At 45.1% G+C, this 24108-nt stretch overlaps 1 protein-coding gene across 7 annotated transcripts in view; it reads right to left on the bottom strand.

The window, feature by feature from the left end:
- LOC124005511 (spectrin beta chain, non-erythrocytic 1-like) overlaps nt 1–24108 on the bottom strand; it is an 80016-nt gene that overhangs the window by 16123 nt on the left and 39785 nt on the right. For 6 of the 7 annotated variants that reach the window (XM_046314853.1, XM_046314856.1, XM_046314855.1 and 3 more), the window contains exons 18-19: nt 22873–22963; nt 17436–17582 (exon numbers count right to left, since the gene is read on the bottom strand). In XM_046314853.1, coding sequence (XP_046170809.1) covers nt 17436–17582; nt 22873–22963 — 238 coding nt within the window. Of the gene's footprint in view, nt 1–17435; nt 17583–18450; nt 19329–22872; nt 22964–24108 lie in introns of those variants that run through there. The other variant, XM_046314857.1, reaches the window with a different exon arrangement.

Consider the following 24108-nt stretch of genomic DNA (forward strand, 5'->3'; position numbering starts at 1 on the left):
CACTTTGTGACACGAGCTGATGTAAATTTGATTGATATGGCGTTGGCTATGGTTTCCCTATATCCTTAATCTGGCAGGTAAATAAAATGGATTCTAAGCAACCACATTGAATGACAAAAAAAATGTTCTATTTGTCTACCATTGTTAGCTTGTAAGCATGAGCTGTGATTCAGTGGTACACCTTTAAGAGGCCTGAGTGCTACAGCCTGGGCTGCAGATCAGCTGCTCCTGACTCTGGCCCATCAGTGCACATCAAATTGGGTTAAAGGGCTGGCTCGGCCCTGGCAGCCCAGAAAACCACTTCCAACTTTAGAGGTCAGGGCTCACAGATAAAAATGTGCTTCTCTTATCATCCTTTTACATCCTGATAGAATAATCTGGTATGGATCTCTCCTTTGTCTGTCTTCATCGGTTTGGTTTGGAGGATTTCAGGTTTGACTCATCTGTTGTTGATTTCATTCATTACACTCTCAGGTGTTTTCAGAATAGATACAGATTCTTTCCAGTAAGCCCAACGTAAATCGCATAACAACCGCAACCCCAGAGACTCTGCCAGCGAATGAGAGGAGAGCACACTGAGTTGCTGCCTGCCATGACACACCATCACAGACTCAGAGAGGAGAGAGGCAGACAGACATACACTTGCTCCCTTTCTCTGCAGCACTCTGCCACCCCCCACGCTCTCTCTCTCTCTCTCTCTCTCTCTCTCTCTTTCTCTCTCTCTCCCAACATATGTGCTTTATTCCTTCCTCTATCTTCCCATCCCTCCACCTCTCTCCAGCTCTGTCCTCTGCGCCTGAGTGCACGCAAGTGTTCCCGAGCACTGGGGGTTGTAAACTACGCAATCATAATCACCGCCAGGGAGACACATCAGCCAATGACGACCGAAGAGGAGATTTAACCTACCCATGATCAACCCCCCCCCCCCACACACACACACACACACACACACACACACACACACACACACACACACACACATTGTAATTCACTCTCTGTCACCGTTTCCCCAAGGCACCATAAAGAGTCTATAGGATCAGTCGGAAAAAAAACATTCTATTTGCATTTTAAACCCCTTTAATGTAATTCACTGATTGGAGATAAGTGTGCATTTCATGGGGAATGATTGAAACGCTAGTTAGTTAATTCACTTTGTGCTCAGTTAAAAACATCGGCGTCTCGTTCCTCTGAAACACATAACGGTTTCTGCTCAAGGCTCAGAACAAGAATGCATTGAAATATCTCTATTGCATATTCCAGTTGGGAGGACTTTTGCTCGGCTACTGTGCTTAACGGCCGCACCACCAGTGCAGCATCCTCTTCCCTCTGATCCCTCTCGGTCGGCCTTCTCATGATCTGCCCACACAAAGGATGTCCTCATTTGGAGACCACACCACAGCTGCCCTGTGAAGGGACGCACTCCCAACAGTGCCAAAATAGCTCCGGATGCATATGTTGCTTTTTTGATCTCCAGATGAGTGGGGCAGCAAGGGTACTCTACCCAACTCGTAGATGTTGGCAGTATAATGTTGAAAACAAGTTTATTGTAACCAAAGGACAGGGGAAAAGGAGAATTACCATAACGACCACAGAAAAATAACAGATGGCAACGAGAGAAAAAAATCATCAATATGAGATCACATACACAATACCAATCTGTTATTGAATGACAATTACATAAAGTGTGGCCATCGCGTTTGGCTGGTTGTGTCCATGGAAGCTATTGTGTCAATATTACTCCATGTGTGAAGGCATACATCTGCCTGGGAGGACCAGACACAGTCACGTGATTCGGCTGGGGGGGGGGGGGGCGCAATGGCCAGCAGGCACCAAGAGGAGCCAACATGTATCAACGAGTGTTTTAAAGGAAATGTCAAGCTTTGTGAAGACTGACTGTCCTACGTCCTTCATCACTTGATCTAAAGCCATGCCTTATAATGAATGACATTGTCTATGAAACTGATTCTGAGAAGCACATTTATTCATGGGGATATTTGTGTGTGGATAGTGATGTCCTTTTGATGGTTGATCACCTGGGGAAGTAAAGAAACATGTTAGAGATTGTTGTTGTGCGCCGTCAATTGGTTGAGCGTGCAAACCTGGCTTTGAGCGTCGCCCAGGCCAGTATATAACTCTTTGGGCTCTATATCTGGCTGACGTTAAGGGTGTCGCTAGTGTCAAACGCACACTCGTTGGCAATATCGACTTGTAAAAGCCTGCGCTCTTCTATTTTACAACCCTGGTGGCAGAGTTGTGTCAGGGATTTCCTCCTCTTCTTCCGAAGAAGAGAGGCGAGAAGGATCGGAGGACCAATATGCGGCGTGGTAAGTGTCCATGGTTCTTTTAACACGTAAATGTACACATGAACACTACAAAACAATAAACACGGAAAACCTAAACAGTGCTATCTGGTGCAGAGACAGGAACAATCACCCACAAACACACAGTGAAACCCAGGCTACCTAAGTATGATCCTCAATCAGAGACAACTAATGACACCTGCCTCTGATTGAGAACCATACTAGGCCGAAACATAGAAATACCCCAAAACATAGAAAAACAAACAGACTGCCCACCCAACTCACGCCCTGACCATACTAAATAATGACAAAACAAAGGAAATAAAGGTCAGAACGTGACAAGTTGGTCATTTACCTGTATTTTATCAGCTTGCGCTGAGGTGGGAGGGGTGGAAATATTTGAGCCGTGACCCTAAAAAAGTGTGCCAATGTACCAATTTCAAGCAGCGCTCCTGGTGATACTTAAGACTCATCGAAAGCTGGTCTTAGCAGTACCACAATTGGTTTTGACATCGATTTTGCCAGCGGAGGCGCACAGTAGCGTAATCAGTAGCCTATGTTTTATGAAAATATCAAGAGCAGCAAAACAGTCAGGCATCCTTCTGCCTAAGAGCCCTTAGGCCTACTGTACGTGTTCACATATTGCCTTATGCTCACGGAACGAGAGATGCGGTTCATGATATGATCACCATCCATGGGGTTAACGGTGAGAGCGTCCACGGCTCAAATGCAATGCAATTTTGTCTGCTATTTCTGGAGATGTGCGAATATGATCTGCAAGATGGTTCCGTGATGTTTAGAAAACATGACATTTGCGAGTAGTATAACGGTGTGTAGACATTCCCCCTTTCTCTTTATACTGTATTGGATTTCTATCCAGCTCCTGTGAAAAGTTTGGGTGTCCGTAAAACCCTCCATAGTCGAAGTTGGCTTGTCCGTATTATACAACCGCGGGGAGAAATGATAGTGACTGTAACTATATTTAGAGATAGCCTATTTAAAATAAGTTGTTTTGTTTAATTATAATTGTGATTAGAATTATACACTGTCTTTTTAGGCCTAGTGAATTTAAACTTACTTACTGACTACGTTTGGCATGTCAATGTCCAGACTGCAATTTACAGTAGGCCTAGCCCCAATATCAGTGCAAATACCATGGCCTATTAAAAACAAAAACAAATATGTTTTATGTGAGAAGTAGGCATTGGTCTGAAGCCGAAAAATAAATGAAATTCACATGAGCACCACGATGAGTATTTCACCCATACTCTAACTGTCACGCCCTGGTCGAAGTATTTTGTGTTTTTCTTCATGTATTTAGTCAGGCCAGGGTGTGACATGGGTTTTTGTATGTGGTGTGTAGCTTAGTGGGATTGTAGTTTAGTGGGATTGTATCTTAGTAGGGTGCTCTAGGAGAGTCTATGGCTGTCTGAAGTGGTTCTCAATCAGAGGCAGGTGTTTATCGTTGTCTCTGATTGGGAACCATATTTAGGCAGTCATATTCTTTGGTTGTATTGTGGGTGATTGTCCTGAGTGTCTTGATGTCCTTGTGCTGTGTTAGTTGACACAAGTCTAGGCTGTTTTCGGTTTTCGTTTCGTTTATTGTTTTGTAGTGTTTGTGTTTATTCGTGTTTACGTTGTGTGATTAAACATGGATCGCAATATACACGCTGCAGTTTGGTCCGACTCTCCTTCACCACACCATGAAAACCGTGACACTAAAAACGTTCTCCAGCACACAGTTTTGACCTACCACAGAAGCTACAGTGCATTCAGAAAGTATTCATACCATTTGACCTAGTCCACATTTTGTTGTGTTACAGCCAGAACTCAAAACTGATTCATTTTAGTATTTTGAGGGGAATTTCTTTCAAATGTATTGAAAATAAAATACAGAAATATCTAAATGACAGTGCATTTGGAAAGTATTCAGGCCCCTTGACTTTTTCCACATTTTGTTACAGGCTTATTCAAAAATGTATTAAAATGTTTTTTTCCCTCATCATTCTACACACAATACCCCATAATGACTGAAATATCACATCTATATATAAGTATTCAGACCCTTTACTCAGTACTTTGTTGAAGCACCTTTGGCAGCAATTACAGCCTGGAGTCTTCTTGGGTATGACGCTACAAGCTTGACACACATGTATTTGGGGAGTTTCTCCCATTCTTCCCTGCAGATCCTCTTAAGCTCTGTCAGGTGATAGAGGAAATTATAGTTGAAATGATTAATTTTATATACATTTCTGATTAAAACCATTTATTCTGATACTATTATGATATGAAATGCATGGGTTCTTGGTTCTTGGCTGTTACTGAAAATGTAAGCAGAATGAATGAATTGTCTGTGCCTCTCGGGTGGTTTAAGGGGGAGAGATGCTACAGCTTTTCAGACAGATAAGAAATGTTTGGGTGGTGTTCCATTAGTGGAGAAAAGTATATATTTTAGACAGTTTGGAATGTAGTTTTATGGGGGGAGTAGAAGGAGAGTCCAGACCTAAAAACAATGGGCTCTTGTGAGAATCGGAGAGAGGGTGGGAAACTGATGATGTCATTTTCAGTTTATAACCTGTGGAAATATGTGTATGCGTTTAGTACTCTCTTGTAATAAACGCTGTTACCTTTGGCTTTTAAGACTGGTCTCAATCTACTTCATGCATAATTAATGAACTTACAACTCATTAATGAGTTAGAAATGAGTGCAAATTGGTTTTGGCTATAAAACATACAGGAATTTAGAATTCCTCTATCACAGGTTGGATTGGGAGCGTCGCTGAACAGCTATTTTGAGGTCTCACCAGAGATGTTCTATCAGGTTCAAGTTTGGAATCTGGCTGGGCTACTCAAGGACATTCAGAGACTTGTCCCGAAACCATTCCTGCATTGTCTTGGCAGTGTGCTTAGGGTCATTGTCCTGTTGAAAGGTGAACCTTCGCCCCAGTCTGAGGACTTGAGCGCTCCGGAGCAGGTTTTCATCAAGGATCTCTTTTAATTTTCTCCATTCATCTTTCCCCTGGATTCTGACTAGTCTCCCAGTCCCTGCAGCTGAAAAACATCCCCACAGCATGATGCTTCCACCACCATGCTTCACCGTAGGGATGGTGCCAGGTTTCATCCAGACCTGGCGCTTTGCATAAAGGCCAAAGAGTCAAATCTTGGTTTCATCAGACCAGAGAATCTTGTTTCTCATGCCTTAGGAGCCTTTTGAAAACTCCAAGAGGGCTGTCATGTGCATTTTACTGAGGAGTGGCTTCCGTCTGGCCACTCTACCATAAAGGCCTGATTGGTGGAGTGCTGCAGAGATGGTTGTCCTTCTGGACAGCTCTCCCATCTCCACAGAGGAACTCTGGACCTCTGTCAGAGTGACAATCGGGTTCTTGGTCACCTCTCTGACCAAGGCCCTTCTCCCCCGATTTCTCAGTTTGGCCCAGCGGCCAGCTCTACGAAGAGTCTTGGTGGTTCCAAACTTCTCCATTTAAGAATGATGGAAGCCACTGTGTTCTTGGGGACTTTCAAAGCTGCAGATTTTTTTTAGTACCCCCCCCAGATCTGTGCCTCAACAAAATTCTGTCTCGGAGCTCTACGGACTATTCCTTCGACCTCATGGCTTGGTTTTTGCTCTTACTTGCCCTGTCAACTATGGGACCTTATAGAGAGAGGTGTGTGCCTTTCCAAATCATGTCCAATCAATTGAATGTACCACAAGTGGACTCCAATCAAGTTGTAGAAACATCGCAAAGATGATCAATGGAAACAGGATGCCTCAGAGCTCAATTTCGAGACTCATAGCAAAGGGTCTGAATACTTATATAAATAAAGTATTTCTGTTTTTTATTTTTAATATATTGCAGAAAATTATTTTTGTAAACTTTTTTTCTTTGACATTATGGGGTATTGTGTCTAGATTGATGAGGGGGAAATAAAAAAAATAGAATAAGGATATAATGTAACAAAATGTGGAAAAAGTGAAGGGGTCTGAATACTTTACGAATGAACTGTACATACAGTAAGTATTCACACCCCTGAGGCAATACATATTAGAATCACCTTTGGCAACAATTACCGATGTGAGTTATTGTGGGTAAGTCTTTGCACACCGAGACTTCACAATATTTGCCAATTATTATTTTTAATTCTTCAAGTTCTGTCAAGTTGGTTGTTAATCATTTCAAGACAGCAAGTCTTGTCATATATTTCTATTCTGATTTAAGTCAAAACTGTAACTATAGGCAACTCAATGTCATCTTGGTAAGCAACTCCAGTGTATATTTGGCCTTGAGTTTTAGGCTATTTTCCTGTTGAAAGGTGAATTTGTCTCCCAGTGTCTGATGAAAAACAGACTGAACAAGGTTTACCTCAAGGATTTTACCTGTGCTTAGCTCTATTCCGTTTATTTTTATCCTAAAAAAACTCCCTAGTCCTTGCCGATGACAAGAATACCCATAACACGATGCATCCACCACCATACTTGAAAATATGAAGAGTGGTACTCAGTGATGGATTGTGTTGGATTTGTCTCAAACATAACACTTTGCATTCAGAACGTGAAGTTCATTCCTTTTGGCAGTTGTACATTTTTGGCAGTTGTACTTTTTTTATTGCAAACATGTTTGGAATATTCCTTCCTCTTCGGCAACTGAGTTAGGAAGGCTGTATCTTTGTAGTGATTGGATGTATAATTGATACACCATCAAAAGTATAATTAATAACTTCACCATGCTCAAAGGGATATTCCGGTGCCCCCGCACATTGACTCTATACCGGTACCCCCTGTATATAGCCTCAATACTGTTATTTTACTGCTGCTCTTTAATGATTTGTTATTTTATTTTTTACTTAACACTTATTTTTTCTTAGAACTGCATTGTTGGTTAAAGTCTTGTAAGTAAGCATTTCACTGTTGTATTCGGCACATGTGACAAATAACATTTGATATTCAATGCCTGCTTCTTTCTACCCAATCCATCCAATAGGTGCCTTCCTTTCCTAGGCAGTGGAAAACCTCCCTTGTCTATGTGGTTGAATCTCTGTTCGAAATTCATTGCTTCACTGAGGGACCTTACAGATAATTGTACAGTATGTGTGGGGTAAAGAGGTGAGGTAGTCATTTAAGAATCATGTTAAAACATGATTATTGCAAGCGTAGAGTCCATGCAACTTAGTATGACTTGTTAGGCGCATTTTTACTCCTGAACTTATTTAGGCTTGTTATAGCAAAGGGGTTGAACATTTATGGACCCAAGACATTTCAGCTTTTCATTTTTAATTCATGTTTAAAAATGTCTAAACACATACTTCCACTTTGATATTATGGGGTATTGTGTCTAGAGCCAGTGACACCAAATTTCTATTTCATCCATTTTAAATTCAGGCTGTAACGCAACAAAATGTGGAAAAAGTCAAGGGGTGAGAATACTTTCTGAATGCACTGTATGTTGGTCTATTGTACTTCCAGCAATATGCAGGCAGGTTGTTCCAACCTTCTCAAGCAGCCTAATTCATCATCTTGATTGTTTTTGTTCATTCACTCAGTACGGTGTACAGTACTTGTAAAAAATAAATTTAAAAAACCCCAGTGTCATGTTTTGTCATATATTGTCTTGTCCTTGTGCTTTCCCTTCTGTTCGTTTCCCCCTGCTGGTCTTATTAGGTTTGTTCCTTTTTTCTATCCCTCTCTCTCCCCCTCCCTCTCTCTCTTCTCTCTATCGTTCCGTTCCTGCTCCCAGCTGTTCCTCATTCTCCTAACTCACTCATTTACTCTTTTCACACCTGTCCCCTATTTTGCCCTCTGATTAGAGCCCTATTTCTCCCCTTGTTTTCCGCTTCTGTCCTTGTCGGATCCTTGTATGATGTTCGCTGTGCTGTGTCCTTGTCTCGCCCTGTCGTGTTTTGTCTCCTTCAGATGCTGCGTGTGAGCAGGTGTCTTAGTCTGCTACGGTCGGTGCCTTCCCGAAGCAACCTGCAGTCAGTGGTCGAGTCTCCAGTCTGTCCTCGTTACTACGAGTGGATTTAAGTTTTTTCCTGTTTTGTTTTCTTCTTGATTTTTCCAGGATTATTACTTTTGTCATATACTGGAATAAAGACTCTGTTTTCGCTAAGTCGCTTTTGGGTCCTCATTCACCAGCATAACACCCAGTCTATAACAGTTCCATTTAATCACATAGCTAACTAAGTTAGCAAGCATGGCGTTTTCTTTTGACTGTGCACAGGTCGCGCCTACCACTGGTTCAACTTCACAAGCCTACATAATACACTTTTGCTTTCCGTAATATTGTAGCACAGTATCCTGTATTAAGAAAAGCAAAAATGTAGCCAATATATTGTGAAGAATCGGTGCCACAGCGTTACAGCAATGTTCCACAAACCGTTATGAGGACACTGTGATAGCTGGGTATTAGCAATGTTCCACAAACCGTTATGAGGACACTGTGATAGCTGGGTATTAGCAATGTTCCACAAACCGTTATGAGGACACTGTGATAGCTGGGTATTAGCAATGTCCCACAAACCGTTATGAGGACACTGTGATAGCTGGGTATTAGCAATGTTCCACAAACCGTTATGAGGACACTGTGATAGCTGGGTATTAGCAATGTTCCACAAACCGTTATGAGGACACTGTGATAGCTGGGTATTAGCAATGTTCCACAAACCGTTATGAGGACACTGTGATAGCTGGGTATTAGCAATGTTCCACAAACCGTTATGAGGACACTGTGATAGCTGGGTATTAGCAATGTCCTGACCGTGTTGGAACATGGAACTGTATGACATAATTGTCTATCTGCCTCCCTCTACCTCCCTGCTATGTGCTGTAGTTGAGGAGGCTCTGCCTGCTCTCTGCTCACTCTCCCTCTCGGCCCTTTATATTGCAGCGCCGGCAAAAACACATGGGTCAAACTCTACTCCAACAGGGGTTAAAGAAAAGAGGGTGAGTGTGTGTGTAGGATGCTAGTCGTGGGACGCCAGGGACCTAAACAGATGGAGATGAAATTATAAAATGCAGTGCTTATGTTGTTGTTATGGCATCACTATTAATGTAGTGTCAGGGTAGCTACTGGTAATGATGACTGCTTTCCATCATACATAATCCCAAACACACACACACACACCGAAACAAAAGAGAGTCACTTTTGCAGCTTGTCCCGGAGGTCCCTTGTAAAATAGTAAGGGGCGAATGAAATAACTGAGAAACGTGTCATGCAAGAGAGAGCGAGAGAGTGAGAGAGGGAGGGGGAGAGAGAGGGATAGAAAGAGGGAAAGAACCTAATAAGACCAGCAGAGGGAAACGAATAGAATGGGAAGCACAGGGACAAGACAAGATAATAAATGACAAAACATGACAGTACCCCCCACTCACCGAGCGCCTCCTGGCGCACTCGAGGAGGAATCCTGGCGGCAACGGAGGAAATCATCAATGAGTGAACGGTCCAGCACGTCCCGAGACGGAACCCAACTCCTCTCCTCAGGACCGTAACCCTCCCAATCCACTAAGTATTGGTGACCCCGTCCCCGAGAACGCATGTCCATGATCTTATGTACCTTGTAAATAGGTGCGCTCTCGACAAGGACGGGAGGGGGGAGGGAAGACGAACGGGGGTGCGAAGAAAGGGCTTGACACAGGAGACATGGAAGACAGGATGGACGCGACGAAGATGTCGCGGAAGAAGCAGTCGCACAGCGACAGGATTGACGACCTGGGAGACACGGAACGGACCAATGAACCGCGGAGTCAACTTACGAGAAGCTGTCGTAAGAGGAAGGTTGCGAGTGGAAAGCCACACTCTCTGGCCGCAACAATACCTTGGACTCTTAATCCTGCGTTTATTGGCGGCTCTCACAGTCTGTGCCCTGTAACGGCAAAGTGCAGACCTCACCCTCCTCCAGGTGCGCTCACAACGTTGGACAAACGCTTGAGCGGAGGGAACGCTGGACTCGGCAAGCTGGGATGAGAACAGAGGAGGCTGGTAACCCAGACTACTCTGAAACGGAGATAACCCGGTAGCAGACGAAGGAAGCGAATCGTGAGCGTATTCTGCCCAGGGGAGCTGTTCTGCCCAAGACGCAGGGTTTCTGAAAGAAAGGCTGCGTAGTATGCGACCAATCGTCTGATTGGCCCTCTCTGCTTGACCGTTAGACTGGGGATGAAACCCGGAAGAGAGACTGACGGACGCACCAATCAAACGACAGAACTCCCTCCAAAACTGTGACGTGAATTGCGGGCCTCTGTCTGAAACGGCGTCTAACGGGAGGCCATGAATTCTGAATACATTCTCGATAATGATTTGTGCCGTCTCCTTAGCGGAAGGAAGTTTAGCGAGGGGAATGAAATGTGCCGCCTTAGAGAACCTATCGACAACCGTAAGAATCACAGTCTTCCCCGCAGACAAAGGCAGACCGGTAATGAAGTCTAGGGCGATGTGAGACCATGGTCGAGAAGGAATGGGGAGCGGTCTGAGACGACCGGCAGGAGGAGAGTTACCCGACTTAGTCTGCGCGCAGTCCGAACAAGCAGCCACGAAACGGCGCGTGTCACGCTCCTGAGTCGGCCACCAAAAGCGCTGGCGAATAGACGCAAGAGTGCCTCGAACACCGGGATGACCAGCTAACTTGGCAGAGTGAGCCCACTGAAGAACAGCCAGACGAGTGGAAACAGGAACGAAAAGGAGGTTACTAGGACAAGCGCGCGGCGACGCAGTGTGCGTGAGTGCTTGCTTAACCTGTCTTTCAATTCCCCAGACTGTTAACCCGACAACACGCCCATAAGGAAGAATCCCCTCGGGATCAGTAGAAGCCACAGAAGAACTAAACAGACGGGATAAGGCATCAGGCTTGGTGTTCTTGCTACCCGGACGGTAAGAAATCACAAACTCGAAACGAGCGAAAAACAACGCCCAACGAGCTTGACGGGCATTAAGTCGTTTGGCAGAACGGATGTACTCAAGGTTCTTATGGTCTGTCCAAACGACAAAAGGAACGGTCGCCCCTCCAACCACTGTCGCCATTCGCCTAGGGCTAAGCGGATGGCGAGCAGTTCACGGTTACCCACATCATAGTTGCGCTCAGATGGCGACAGGCGATGAGAAAAATAAGCGCAAGGATGAACCTTATCGTCAGACTGGAAGCGCTGGGATAGAATGGCTCCCACGCCTACCTCTGAAGCGCCAACCTCGACAATGAATTGTCTAGTGACGTCAGGAGTAACTCAGACCCTGAGCCAGAGGAGGGAGATGGTTGCGATGCGGAGCAGGGAAACACCGTTGATGCGAGCTCTCTTCCACGAGCCCGGTGACGAAGATCTACCCGTCGTTCTATGCAGATGGCGAGAGCAATCAAAGAGTCCACATCTGAAGGAACCTCCCGGGAGAGAATCTCATCCTTAACCACTGCGTGGAGTCCCTCCAGAAAACGAGCGAGCAGCGCCGGCTCGTTCCACTCACTAGAGGCAGCAAGAGTGCGAAACTCAATAGAATAATCCGTTATGGACCGTTCACCTTGGCATAAGGAAGCCAGGGCCCTAGAAGCCTCCCTACCAAAAACTGAACGGTCAAAAACCCGAATCATCTCCTCTTTAAAGTTCTGGAACTTGTTAGAGCAATCAGCCCTTGCCTCCCAGATAGCTGTGCCCCATTCTCGAGCCCGGCCAGTAAGGAGTGAAATGACGTAAGCAACCCGAGCTCTCTCTCTAGAGTATGTGTTGGGTTGGAGAGAGAACACAATCTCACACTGCGTGAGAAAGGAGCGGCACTCAGTGGGCTGCCCGGAGTAGCAAGGTGGGTTATTAACCCTAGGTTCTGGAGGCTCGGCAGGCCAGGAAGTAACAGGTGGCACGAGACGTAGACTCTGGAACTGTCCAGAGAGGTCGGAAACCTGAGCGGCCAGGTTCTCCACGGCATGGCGAGCAGCAGACAATTCCTGCTCGTGTCTGCCGAGCATGGCTCCTTGGATCTCGACGGCAGTGTAACGAGCGTCTGAAGTCGCTGGGTCCATTCCTTGTTCGGTTCCTTCTGTCATGCAGGTGAAAGAGGACCCAAAAGCGACTTGGCGAAAACAGAGTCTTTAATCCAGTAAAGTAAATACAAACAAAAAACACAACTTTCACTCGAAATGACGAGGACAAACTGGAGACTCGATCTTGAACAGCAGGTGAACAGCAGGTTGCCTCGGGAAGGCACTTGAACCAGACAGACTCAGACACCTGCTCACCACGCAGCATCTGAGGAAAACACGACACGACAAAACGAGGGGAAAAAAAAGAAATGAGCGCCCATTGGGCTTTGGGTAGCAACAGCTTTGAGAGAAACAGTGGCAGGCCCCATTTATAAAAAGTTCCACACTGCAGGGACAAGCACTAAATCCAATGATTACAATCCCCCCCCCCCCCCCGCCTTTAAGCATCTTCAATTCTGCACTTCCAAAATGAGGTTAAGACACCCACAGACACAGGTTGTTCTCACATCCAGTCTTCTCACCTGCATCAGATCCGTGTAATTAACACCTCTATTTATAGGACATTTTCTCACATTTGAGTCATTTAGCAGATGCTCTTTCCAGAACATTTTCATACTTTTTCATACTTTATCTGTACATTCAAACATTTTATGATACTCTTCACGGTAGCCCTTTAACATGTCACTTCCTGCTGGTTTCATATGGGAGAGAAGCAGGACAAATTACCTTCATACATTAGGTATTCTGGGAGGGGACAGGCTGTTGCCTGGCAACCAATGCAAGCTCGGGCACATATCCGTCCACTTGGCTAAGTTGCACCTTCCAACAGCTGCCGGGCATGTGATGTCAGGGAGAAAATCCACCACGTAAAAATGTAAATCACCTGACAGTTACATGGCAAGAGGGTCACCTGCATCAAAAGGCTGGGGCGTTCAGTAACACCAGAGATTCTAGCTGCTATAAAGGCCTATACGTTAGCTACTCAAAACCTTGGAGACAGTCCTAGACCCTTTCATACAGTTGAAGTCAGTTTGCATACACCTAGGTTGGAGTCATTAAAACTTGTTTTTCAACCACTCCGCAAATGTCTTCTTGACAAACTATAGTTTGGCAAGTCGGTTAGGACATCTACTTTGTGCATGACACAAGTCATTTTTCCAGCAATTGTTTACAGACAGATTATTCCACATATAATTCACTGTATCACAATTCCAGTGGGTCAGAAGTTTACAAGTTGACTGTGCCTTTAAACAGCTTGCAAAATTCCAGAAAATGATGTCATGGCTTTAGAAGCTTCTAATTGACATCATTTGAGTCAATTGGAGGTGTACCTGTGGATGTGTTTCAAGGCCTACCTTCAAACGCAGTGCCTCTTTGCTTGACATCATGGGAAAATCAAAAGAAATCAGCCAAGAACTCTGAAAAAAATTGCAGACCTCCACAAGTCTGGTTCATCCTTGGGAGCAAACACCTGAAGGTACCACGTTCATCTGTACAAACAATAGTACGCAAGTATAAACACCATGGGACCACGCAAACGTCATACCGCTCAGGAAGGAGATGTCGTTCTGTCACCTAGAGGTGAACGTGCTTTGGTGTGAAAAGTGCAAATCAATCCCAGAACAACAGCAAAGGACCTTGTGAAGATACTGGAGGAAGCAGGTACAAAAGTATCTATATCCACAGTAAAACGAGTCCTATATCGACATAACCTGAAAGGCCGCTCGGCAAGGAAGAAGCCACTGCTTCAAAACCACCATAAAATAAGCCAGACTACGGTTTGCAACTTCACATGGGGACAAAGATCGTACTTTTGGAGAAATGTCCTCTGATCTGATGAAGCAAAAATAGAACTGTTTGGCCATAATGACCATCGTTATGTTTGGAGGAAAAGGGGGAGGCTTGCAAGCAGAAGAACACCATCCCAACCGTGAAACATGGGGGTGGCAGCATCATGTTGTGGGGGTGCTTTGCTGCAGGAGGGACTGGTGCACTTCACAAAATAGATGAAATCATGAGGACGGAAAATTATGTGGATATATTGAACCAACATCTCAAGACATCAGTCAGGAAGTTAAAGCTTGGTCACAAATGTGTCTTCCAAATGGACAATGACCCCAAGCATATTTCCTTTAGTTGTGGCAAAAAGGACAACAAAGTCAAGATATTGGAGTGGCCATCACAAAACCCTGAACTCAATCCTATAGATCATTTGTGGGCAGAACTGAAAAAGCATTTGGAGCAAAGAGGCCTACAAACCTGACTCAGTTACACCAGCTCTGTCAGGAGGAATGGGCCAAAATTCACCCAACTTATTGTGGGAAGCTTGTGGAAGGCTACCCAAAATGTTTGACCCAAGTTAAAAAATTTAAAGGCAATGCTACCAAATATTGAGTATATGTAAACCTCTGACCCACTGGGAATGTGATGAAAGAAATAAAAGCTGAAATAAATGATTCTTTCTACTATTATTCTTACATTTTTTCATATTCTTAAAATAAAGTGGTATTCCTAACTGACCTAAAACAGGATATTTTCACTAAGATTAAATGTCAGGAATTGTGAAAAACTGAGTTTAAATGTATTTGGCTAAGGTGTATGTAAACTTCCGACTTCAACTGTATATAACCGATTTGCTTTGCGTAAATTGTTCGATAGAGAACACAGCTCATGAAAATCCAGGAGGGTGAAAATAATGTTTCCCAGGACCACCCTAACTCAAACCAATATGGTTGTAACACTAGCACTGACCCAACAGATTTATCACAGCTCCAGCTTGCTTCCCCTCAGGAAATCATTGGGTAGTTTTATCTATACATTGGCTCTATGCAATAGCCTTGAACTCACACAAGACCACCAACTTGCCCTTTTAAAGAGGGCTACTTTCGCCTACCGCGATCTCAAAGTGTTGCCGTTACTGAGGGAAATCTATAGGCAGGTCCGAGTGTACCAACCCAGATGAGAAAATATATGAGACAGAATACCAGTGAAAACTGCCCGTATTACAAACTATTCTGATTTCATAGAAAAATGTAAGCTGTGTAAGTACAATAGAATGTTTTCATCCATAAAAAAATAATGAATGCCAAATACGAAACCTCTCCACTGTTAATCAATATTATGGTATAGCCTACAGTGTTAATATATATAATACCTAAAGATTTATATATATATATATGCGGTGTAGGTTTATATATTCAGAACAAAGGCTACTCTTTCTAAAATACTCTGATCTTTCAAAGGCATATCCGATATTCATGTCTCAATCTGAGAACAAAACCCTGGTCAGTATCCTGAATCGTTGAAATTGTCAAGCAAAGATAGTGTATATCCATGAACCACTATGGTTCTAAACATGAATGGATTCCGACCTAGAGTCATCCATAATATAAATATTAGATTTTTAATTGAATTTTTCAGATATCAGGCATTCCGACCCCCAGACTCTCTCACACACAGAGCAGGTCACCAGTTGACATGGTTTCAAATGAGACACACACACACACACACAGTGCAGCTGTGTTACGGTGCATTTAGGGTGCCTGTCTCTCCGCATTTCATTTGTTTTCCCAACAACCCTATGACGGAGCCCCGGGGGAGTAAACTGTGTTTCTGTTTGGATACACAGCATCGCTGGGAGACGTGGCTAATCACACTGTACCTAGAAATAATTTACTGTAAGAGGAGCTGTATACAAATGACATGCTGCCAATTATTCTACTGAGATCATAGGCATGCCAATGGGTGTGCCTCCAAGCGATCGTTCCCTTGCACAGCAGCTGCAGTAAGCACCTTCCAATAACACTCCAGTATCTAGCTATGCAGATGACCTGAATTTGAATCCAAAACGGATCGTACCACTTAGACTCAGCCTCGATGACGTCACTGAGGGGCTTTTAATAATGCCTGGAATGGAGTCAATGGAATGACATCAAACACATCAAAGGTGTGGTTTCCATGTGGTTGATACCACTCCATTGACTCCATTCCAGCCATTATTATGAGCCGTCCTCCCCTCAGCAGCTTCCACTGCTACATTACACTTCTGGATATACTTAGGCCTAATGGCAACCATGTTCCCAAATCCATTTGCACAGTGTACGAACGCACAGTGTACGAACGCACAGTGTACGAACGCAGTGTGCAAATGCACAGTGTACAAACGCACAGTGTACGAACGCACAGTGTACGAACGCACAGTGTACAAACGCACAGTGTACAAACGCACAGTGTACAAACGCACAGTGTACAAACGCACAGTGTACGAACGCACAGTGTACGAACGCACAGTGTACGAACGCACAGTGTACGAACGCACAGTGTACAAACGCACAGTGTACAAACGCACAGTGTACAAACGCACAGTGTACAAACGCACAGTGTACAAACGCACAGTGTACAAATGCACAGTGTACAAATGCACAGTGTACGAACGTTCGGTGAAACCATTTGCTTTCCCACGCAATGTGCATCCCGTGCAGCCCTGCTCCGATTATATATCGCAGGGTATAATGAGCCACGTCGGAGCCAGTGGGTGTACTTGTACTACTTGCCTGAAGCAATTATCCCACTGATGTTACAGTTTGTATCAATCTGATAGGGCAGGCAGGGCCCACAGATATGATGTGGTGATGTGACCAGTGGCGATTTCAGGCGAAGGTGTTCGTGCTCATAGGCACATCAGGGCATCTCTGGGTTCATCAAAGCTCTTAGAGACGATTCACTGACATGCTCAACCATCCACTCTCAGTGCCTGTGATTGTCCTTTAATTCAACTGATGGTAAACCAGATGGCAATTCTCATCAAGTTTTTGCTCGTTTGCTGTGTCACTCTCGAAACAGGCTTAGAAATAATCACTTGTAAAATAAATCCTTTAAGAGCAAATCAAATCATTACGGACCACAAATGTTGCAGATAATGTCATTATTTGATTATATACAACATAAACACTGGTCTGATCACATTGTAATGAGGAACTTTGTATTTATTTGTATCCTACAAACAAAACAAATGACATAGCAATAATGAGTTGACACTAACTCGCACACACCCAAAACTCTACCACCACCACCACCAGCTCAGTCTCCCCTTCCCCATTCCTGAGCATCAGCCCATGGTAGATACCCACCTCCGCCTCTGTGTAGAGCCCCAGCCGTGCTGTACTCGACTCTACTCACCCTCTCAATCTTCTCCAGCCACTCCTTGTTCTGGGACAGCTCGGCCATGAAGGCCTGGTGCTTCAGCCACTTCTTGTGCAGCTTCTGCGTCTCATCGCGGGACGTGTCACGAGCCATGAGCATCTTCTCTGCCACCCAGTCTCCAAGCTGAGGGACAAGGGAGCTGTCAGTACAGGACGATCATGCCACTCAATGCATTTGTACTGTCATCTAGGGGGACAATATAGGCTACTAACAGATGCATGCAGAGTATCAAAGATGCCCACATACATAGAGACACACACACACACATGCAGTCACATGTCTGTACACACATACACACACACACACACAATACCTGTACAAGCACACACAGAGATGTATTCAGGCTGAACATATGGCCATAGTCATGTGAAAAACTAAAAGATCAATGCAAACAATGGGTCAAAAATAAAACACACAGAAAGAATAGAAAAGCAATCATCCAAACGCATGAACACAGAGACACACACAATGTCAAGCACATGCATGTTAAACGCATGAACACAGAGACACACACAATGTAAAGCACATGCATGTTAAACGCATGAACACAGAGACACACACAATGTCAAGCACATGCATGTTAAACGCATGAACACAGAGACACACACAATGTCAAGCACATGCATGTTAAACACACACAGCAGACACATGTACGCAGACAAGTGTGCTGTACCGCACAAGCACACACATGGTAACAGGAATTCATTCACATGGACACAGAACACGCAAAAGCACACCTCTACACAAGCACATAATCCATTGGCACATTTGGTACAAAAGCAAGCTGACCATTGCATTCAAGGCCAAACGTACAAAATAACTTGCAAATATCCCTGCCCATTCAACATCATCTGTACAAGCAATATAAAAAGAACAATATCTCTCTGTCTCCTGCCTGCCACCCACATATTTCCACCCCCATCTTCTGCACTAGGCTCTCCCGTCCTTGACTGCTACTCCCCTAACATCTAACGGGAAATGTTTAATTTACCGGCAGGCAGCTCTTAACAGGGCCGGCCCATAGGGTTGTGACGGGTGGCCGTAAGTATCCACATCCTCGACCTGCCCATCCAGGTAGGAATAAAGCACAAGTCCTCCACAGTCAGAGAGGGAGACGCTGGAGGAATCAAAACAAACGAGCAGCAAGGCAAAGCTGCTCCTAAAAATAAAATAAAACGGGGATAAGATGATGCAGAAGCTACATTAGCCTCTCTGCTGCTGCGTTGCCGTGGCGCGTTGCCGCGTTTCCGTGGCGCGTTGCCGTGGCTGGCATGTTCAAACCAGAGAAAGGGATAAAGACGAGGAGGAGGCGGACCAGTGACGAGAGAATGAGAAATGGAGAAAATAAAAATCTCCCCAAAACAATAAAATGGCAGGCTCCAGAAGCAGGTTTGCCCCTCCCCATGAACCCTCTCCTCTCCCCCTCATTCAGCCCCCACCTACAGCGAGCAGTCTGGTGGAGGACGGGCTGGGATTCGGAAGCATCAGCGATGGCCTGGAGGCTCAGTGGTTGTGGTTAGTGATGCTGTGAAGAGAGGGAGCGAGGGAGGGATGGGATGTGGGAGGAGGGGGCTGGTTTTTGATAGTGTCGAGGAGGGAGGATGGTGGAGAGATTCTGCTCCTCTGGCTCCAAATAAATCCAGACTCGCTCATCGCTCTTCAGAGCACCTCACGACTCCTCCATCACATTCGTATTGCCTTTCTTCTCCACCCCCAATCCCCAACCCGTTTCCTTTTGCCTGCCTGCCTCTCTTTCTCTCTCTTGGTTTGTCCCTCTGCTGCAGTCCTTGCCTCTTCCAGCTGCACAGGGCTGTATTCCGGGCTGTCACAAGCCCCAGTTTCCCTAACCCTGCTGCTGCTGCAGTGGCTGAGCAGAGCAAGGTGATAGAAAGCTTGCACTGGATAGAGCCAGAGAGGGAGAGCCAGCGAGGGAGAGCCAGCGAGGGAGAGCCAGCGAGGGAGAGACAAAGAGGGAGAGCCAGAGAGGGAGAGACAAAGAGGGAGAGACAGAGAGGGAGAGACAGAGAGGGAGAGCCAGAGAGGGAGAGCCAGAGAGGGAGAGCCAGAGAGGGAGAGAGGAGGGGCGAAAGGAAGGGAGTGGGTGAGCAGCAAAGAGAGAGTTTGAGAGAGAGAGAGAGAGATCCTACGCTGCTGTGAGGCGTCATCAGTGGGAATGCTCTGCACTTGAAATTACATTACTGAGCGGGGGGGGGGGGGGTAAGGGGACAGAAAGATGGAGGTAGGGAGAGAGGGATGATATACAGTGTGGCAAAAAAGTATTTAGTCAGCCACCAATTGTGCAAGTTCTCCCACTTAAAAATATGAGAGAGGCCTGTAATTTTCATCATAGGTACACTTCAACTATGACAGACAAAATAAGAAAAAAAATCCAGAAAATCACATTGTAGGAATTTTAATGAATTCATTTGCAAATTATGGTGGAAAATAAGTATTTGGTCAATAACCAAAGTTTATCTCAATACTTTGTTATATACCCTTTGTTGGCAATGACAGAGGTCAAACGTTTTCTGTAAGATCTCCTCTAGAGCAGTGATGTTTTGGGGCTGTTGCTGGGCAACACAGACTTTCAACTCCCTCCAAAGATTTTCCATGGGGTTGAGATCTGGAGACTGGCTAGGCCACTCCAGGACCTTGAAATGCTTCTTACGAAGCCACTCCTTCGTTGCCCGGGCGGTGTGTTTGGAATCATTGTCATGCTGAAAGACCCAGCCACGTTTCATCTTCAATGCCCTTGCTGATGGAAGGAGGTTTTCACTGAAAATTTCACGATACATGGTCCCATTCATTCTTTCCTTTACACGGATCAGTCATCCTGGTCCCTTTGCAGAAAAACAGCCCCAAAGCATGATGTTTCCACCCCCATGCTTCACAGTAGGTTTGGTGTTCTTTGGATGCAACTCAGCATTCTTTGTCCTCCAAACACAACGAGTTGAGTTTTTACCAAAAAGTTATATTTTGGTTTCATCTGACCATATGACATCCTCCCAATCATCTTCTGGATCATCCAAATGCTCTCTAGCAAACTTCAGACAGGCCAAGACATGTACTGGCTTAAGCAGGGGGACACGTCTGGCACTGCAGGATTTGAGTCCCTGGCGGCATAGTGTGTTACTGATGGTAGGCTTTGTTACTTTGGTCTCAGCTCTCTGCAGGTCATTCACTAGGTCCCCCCGTGTGGTTCTGGGATTTTTGCTCACCGTTCTTGTGATCATTTTGAGCCCACGGGGTGAGATCTTGCATGGAGCCCCAGATCGAGGGAGATTATCAGTTGTCTTGTATGTCTTCCATTTCCTAATAATTGCTCCCACAGTTGATTTCTTCAAACCAAGCTGCTTACCTATTGCAGATTCAGTCTTCCCAGCCTGGTGCAGGTCTACAATTGTGTTTCTGGTGTCCTTTGACAGCTCTTTGGTCTTGGCCATAGTGGAGTTTGGAGTGTGACTGTTTGAGGTTGTGGACAGGTGTCTTTTATACTGATAACAAGTTCAAACAGGTGTCATTAATACAGGTAACGAGTGGAGGACAGAGGAGCCTCTTAAAGAATAAGTTACAGGTCTGTGAGAGCCAGACATCTTGCTTGTTTGTAGGTGACCAAATACTTATTTTCCACCATAATTTGCAAATAAATTCATTAAAAAATCCTACAATGTGATATTCTGGATTTTGTTTTTCTCATTTTGTCTGTCATAGTTGATGTGTACCTATGATGAAAATTACAGGCCCTCTCATCTTTTTGAGTGGGAGAACTTGCACAATTGGTAGCTGCCTAAATACTATTTTGCCCCACTGTATTCGTGGTTTGATAGATTTACTGCTCTGCTGTCGTGCAAAGGGTCCATGGCATATTCCTCTCCATCGCCCCGCTTTTCCCCTCAACCTTTCACCTCTGGATGCTGCCCTGCTGATCAGAGGAGCTCAGTGGGGATCACAGGCAGAAAGCACCCCTGGGACTCCAAATGAATTGTGCCCATGTGAGACTGGGAGGCAGCAGCTTGTGGAAGTATAGGAAAGGCGCTCATCAAATGGACTCCAGTGGTAACACTGCTATTAGAGATGATGAGCCTCTGCCTCCAGTCCACAGTCAGGTCGATGTGATGTCACTACATGGGGGTTATCATCAGGGTGACCAGGCCTCCCCCTCATGGCTCCATCTTACCATCTCACCCAAAGAACAGGACAGATAGAGCTGAACAGGGCCATCTCACATCTATAGGGAAACGATTCCCTTTAAAGTGTATATTGCACTACGTTTTTTGGGACACTGCCAATAGACAAGTGAACTAGGAAAGTCTAGAATTCTGCTGGAATTGTGGTTCAGAATGGAGCAGGGTAAAAACCAGCCGCTGGACGTGCATCAACCCTTTCTTCCCAAGCCAGTACAGCTGTATAGAAAGAGTAAAAGTTAAGAACACACTACCGACTTGGTTCTGCACGTTCGTACAAACTGTCGCAGTGTGTATCCCTCTCATACAGTAGGCCACACACGGGCAGGGAAGCCTTCTCACACAGATACACTGCCCTTTCCCCTGAACAAACGATGAAGGGAGGTGGTGGTGAATTATTCAATGCAGGGCAGGCAGAGAGAAAGTTGCAGAAACGGAATAAAGCTCTGGGTTAGTTAGGGTAGCTCTGGGGCACACTATAATACCCTTTCATTTAAAACATTTTATCAAACTAAGCAAGTCGGTTAAGAACAAATTATTATTTACTACCCCGGCCAAACCCTGACGACGCTGGGCCAATCGTGTGCCGCCCTATGGGACTCCAAATCATGGCCGCTTGCGATACAGCCTGGAATCGAACCAGGGTCTGCAGCGACTCTTCACCACTCGGGAACCCCTGATACAGCTGATGCGTCCAGGTTGGGCACTGGACACTGAATATGGCTGTCCTGACTCACAGACACACAGCACAGCTTCAACATGGCAGTCAAAGTCATGTCGCAGCAAAGCATCCTCTTCCTTTGCAACCAAATGACAACCGTATGACAAGCATCCAGCAACAGCCAATCACGTCGGAACTTCAGATGAGTCAAGTTCATCCGTCACTCACATCCCCAAGTTAAGCATCTAACACAGCAGCCGGCTGGCTCAAATCCTTCAACTTACATTGAAACAAATTAACAATTTTGTCACCCCTGATATAAAGATTGAGGAAGGACAAGAACCCACCCAGCTAAGCAGAGTTCCAGTTTATATCACTGAAGGATCCCGCAATATGATATTCATCTGGAGGTTTAAGCCTGACCCCATGTGGTCACAGGCAGAGACATGTACAGTACAGTATAGCTCTGTGACCCCAGCCATTTTATGAACCCATACATACTACCTCCCATTGGTTATTCCATTGATATGCCAGTGTTGGTCATGACACTACTTGTGTTTTGTCCTACCTCGTGGCAGTCCTGTAGTAACCTCTGGAGCCCCCACTGGCCGTTGAGCCTCTCCAGCCACTGTTGGGCCAATTCCCGGTTCTGGTTGCCTCTGTGGAGGAGAGAAACATAAAGCCATTCATTCACACACTGCTCGATTCATCCACACACTTCATCAATCACTCTACTGGTATCTGAAACTGTAAGTCTATGACGTCGATGGCTTTGGTGCAGCACACCGAGCAACAATGAACAACAGTCCATTGTAAAGACATGAGTCACTCCCAACGGTCTCATCTAAATATCTCCCTAACATGTGGTCGCCCCATGCTATTGTTGGGGTGGAGAGCTGAATACGGGTTAACTAGGCCCCTCCTTGCCTCACCCATCAGTATGAATGTCATGCTCTGCAGTTAAAGAAAGTATCGACGAGGGGAGCTTCTTTTCGGTTGCTTATGCTTTGTCTCCTCTGTGTACCGTTGTGTTTGTGAAGCCCACCTGCTACTAAGACCGCTCCTTATCACTACAGTTTAACGAACTCATATTTGAACAGCATTTTCATATTTCAATACCCATAGTGCATTCATATAATGTACCAGTCAAAAGTTTGGACACTCATTCAAGGATTTTTTTCTTTATTTTCACTATGTTCTACATTGTAGAATAATAGTGAAGACTATGAAACTATGAATCATGTAGTGACCAACAAAAAGTTTTAAACAAATAAAAACATGTTTTCTAATTTAGATTATTCAAAGTAGACACCCTTTGCCTTGATGACAGCTTTGCACAGTCTTGGCATTCTCTCAACCAGCTTCATCGGGAATGCTTTCCCAAAAGTCTTGAAGGAGGTCCTGCATATGCTGAGCACTTGTTGGATGCTTTTCCTTCCCTCTGCGGTCCAACTCATCCCAAACCATCTCAACTGGGTTGAGGTTGGGTGATTGTGGAGGACAGGTCATCTGATGCAGCAATTCATCACTCTCCTTGGTCAAATAGCCCTTACACAACCTGGAGGTGTTATGCAGGTGAATGAGGACCCAAAAGCGACTTGGCGAAAACAGAGTCTTTAATCCAGTTAAAGGAAATAGCAATACTCCTAGACAAATCGGAGCGGTAAATAAAGCATAAAAACAATTTCACTCGTAATCACGAGAACTGACTGGAGACTTGATAATAAACTGCAGGTTGCCTCGGGAAGGCACTTGACCGTAGCAGACTCAGACACCTGCTCACCACGCAGCATCTGAGGGAAAC

The sequence above is a fragment of the Oncorhynchus gorbuscha genome, linkage group LG19, assembly GCF_021184085.1.
Source record: "Oncorhynchus gorbuscha isolate QuinsamMale2020 ecotype Even-year linkage group LG19, OgorEven_v1.0, whole genome shotgun sequence".
Lineage (NCBI taxonomy): Eukaryota > Metazoa > Chordata > Actinopteri > Salmoniformes > Salmonidae > Oncorhynchus > Oncorhynchus gorbuscha.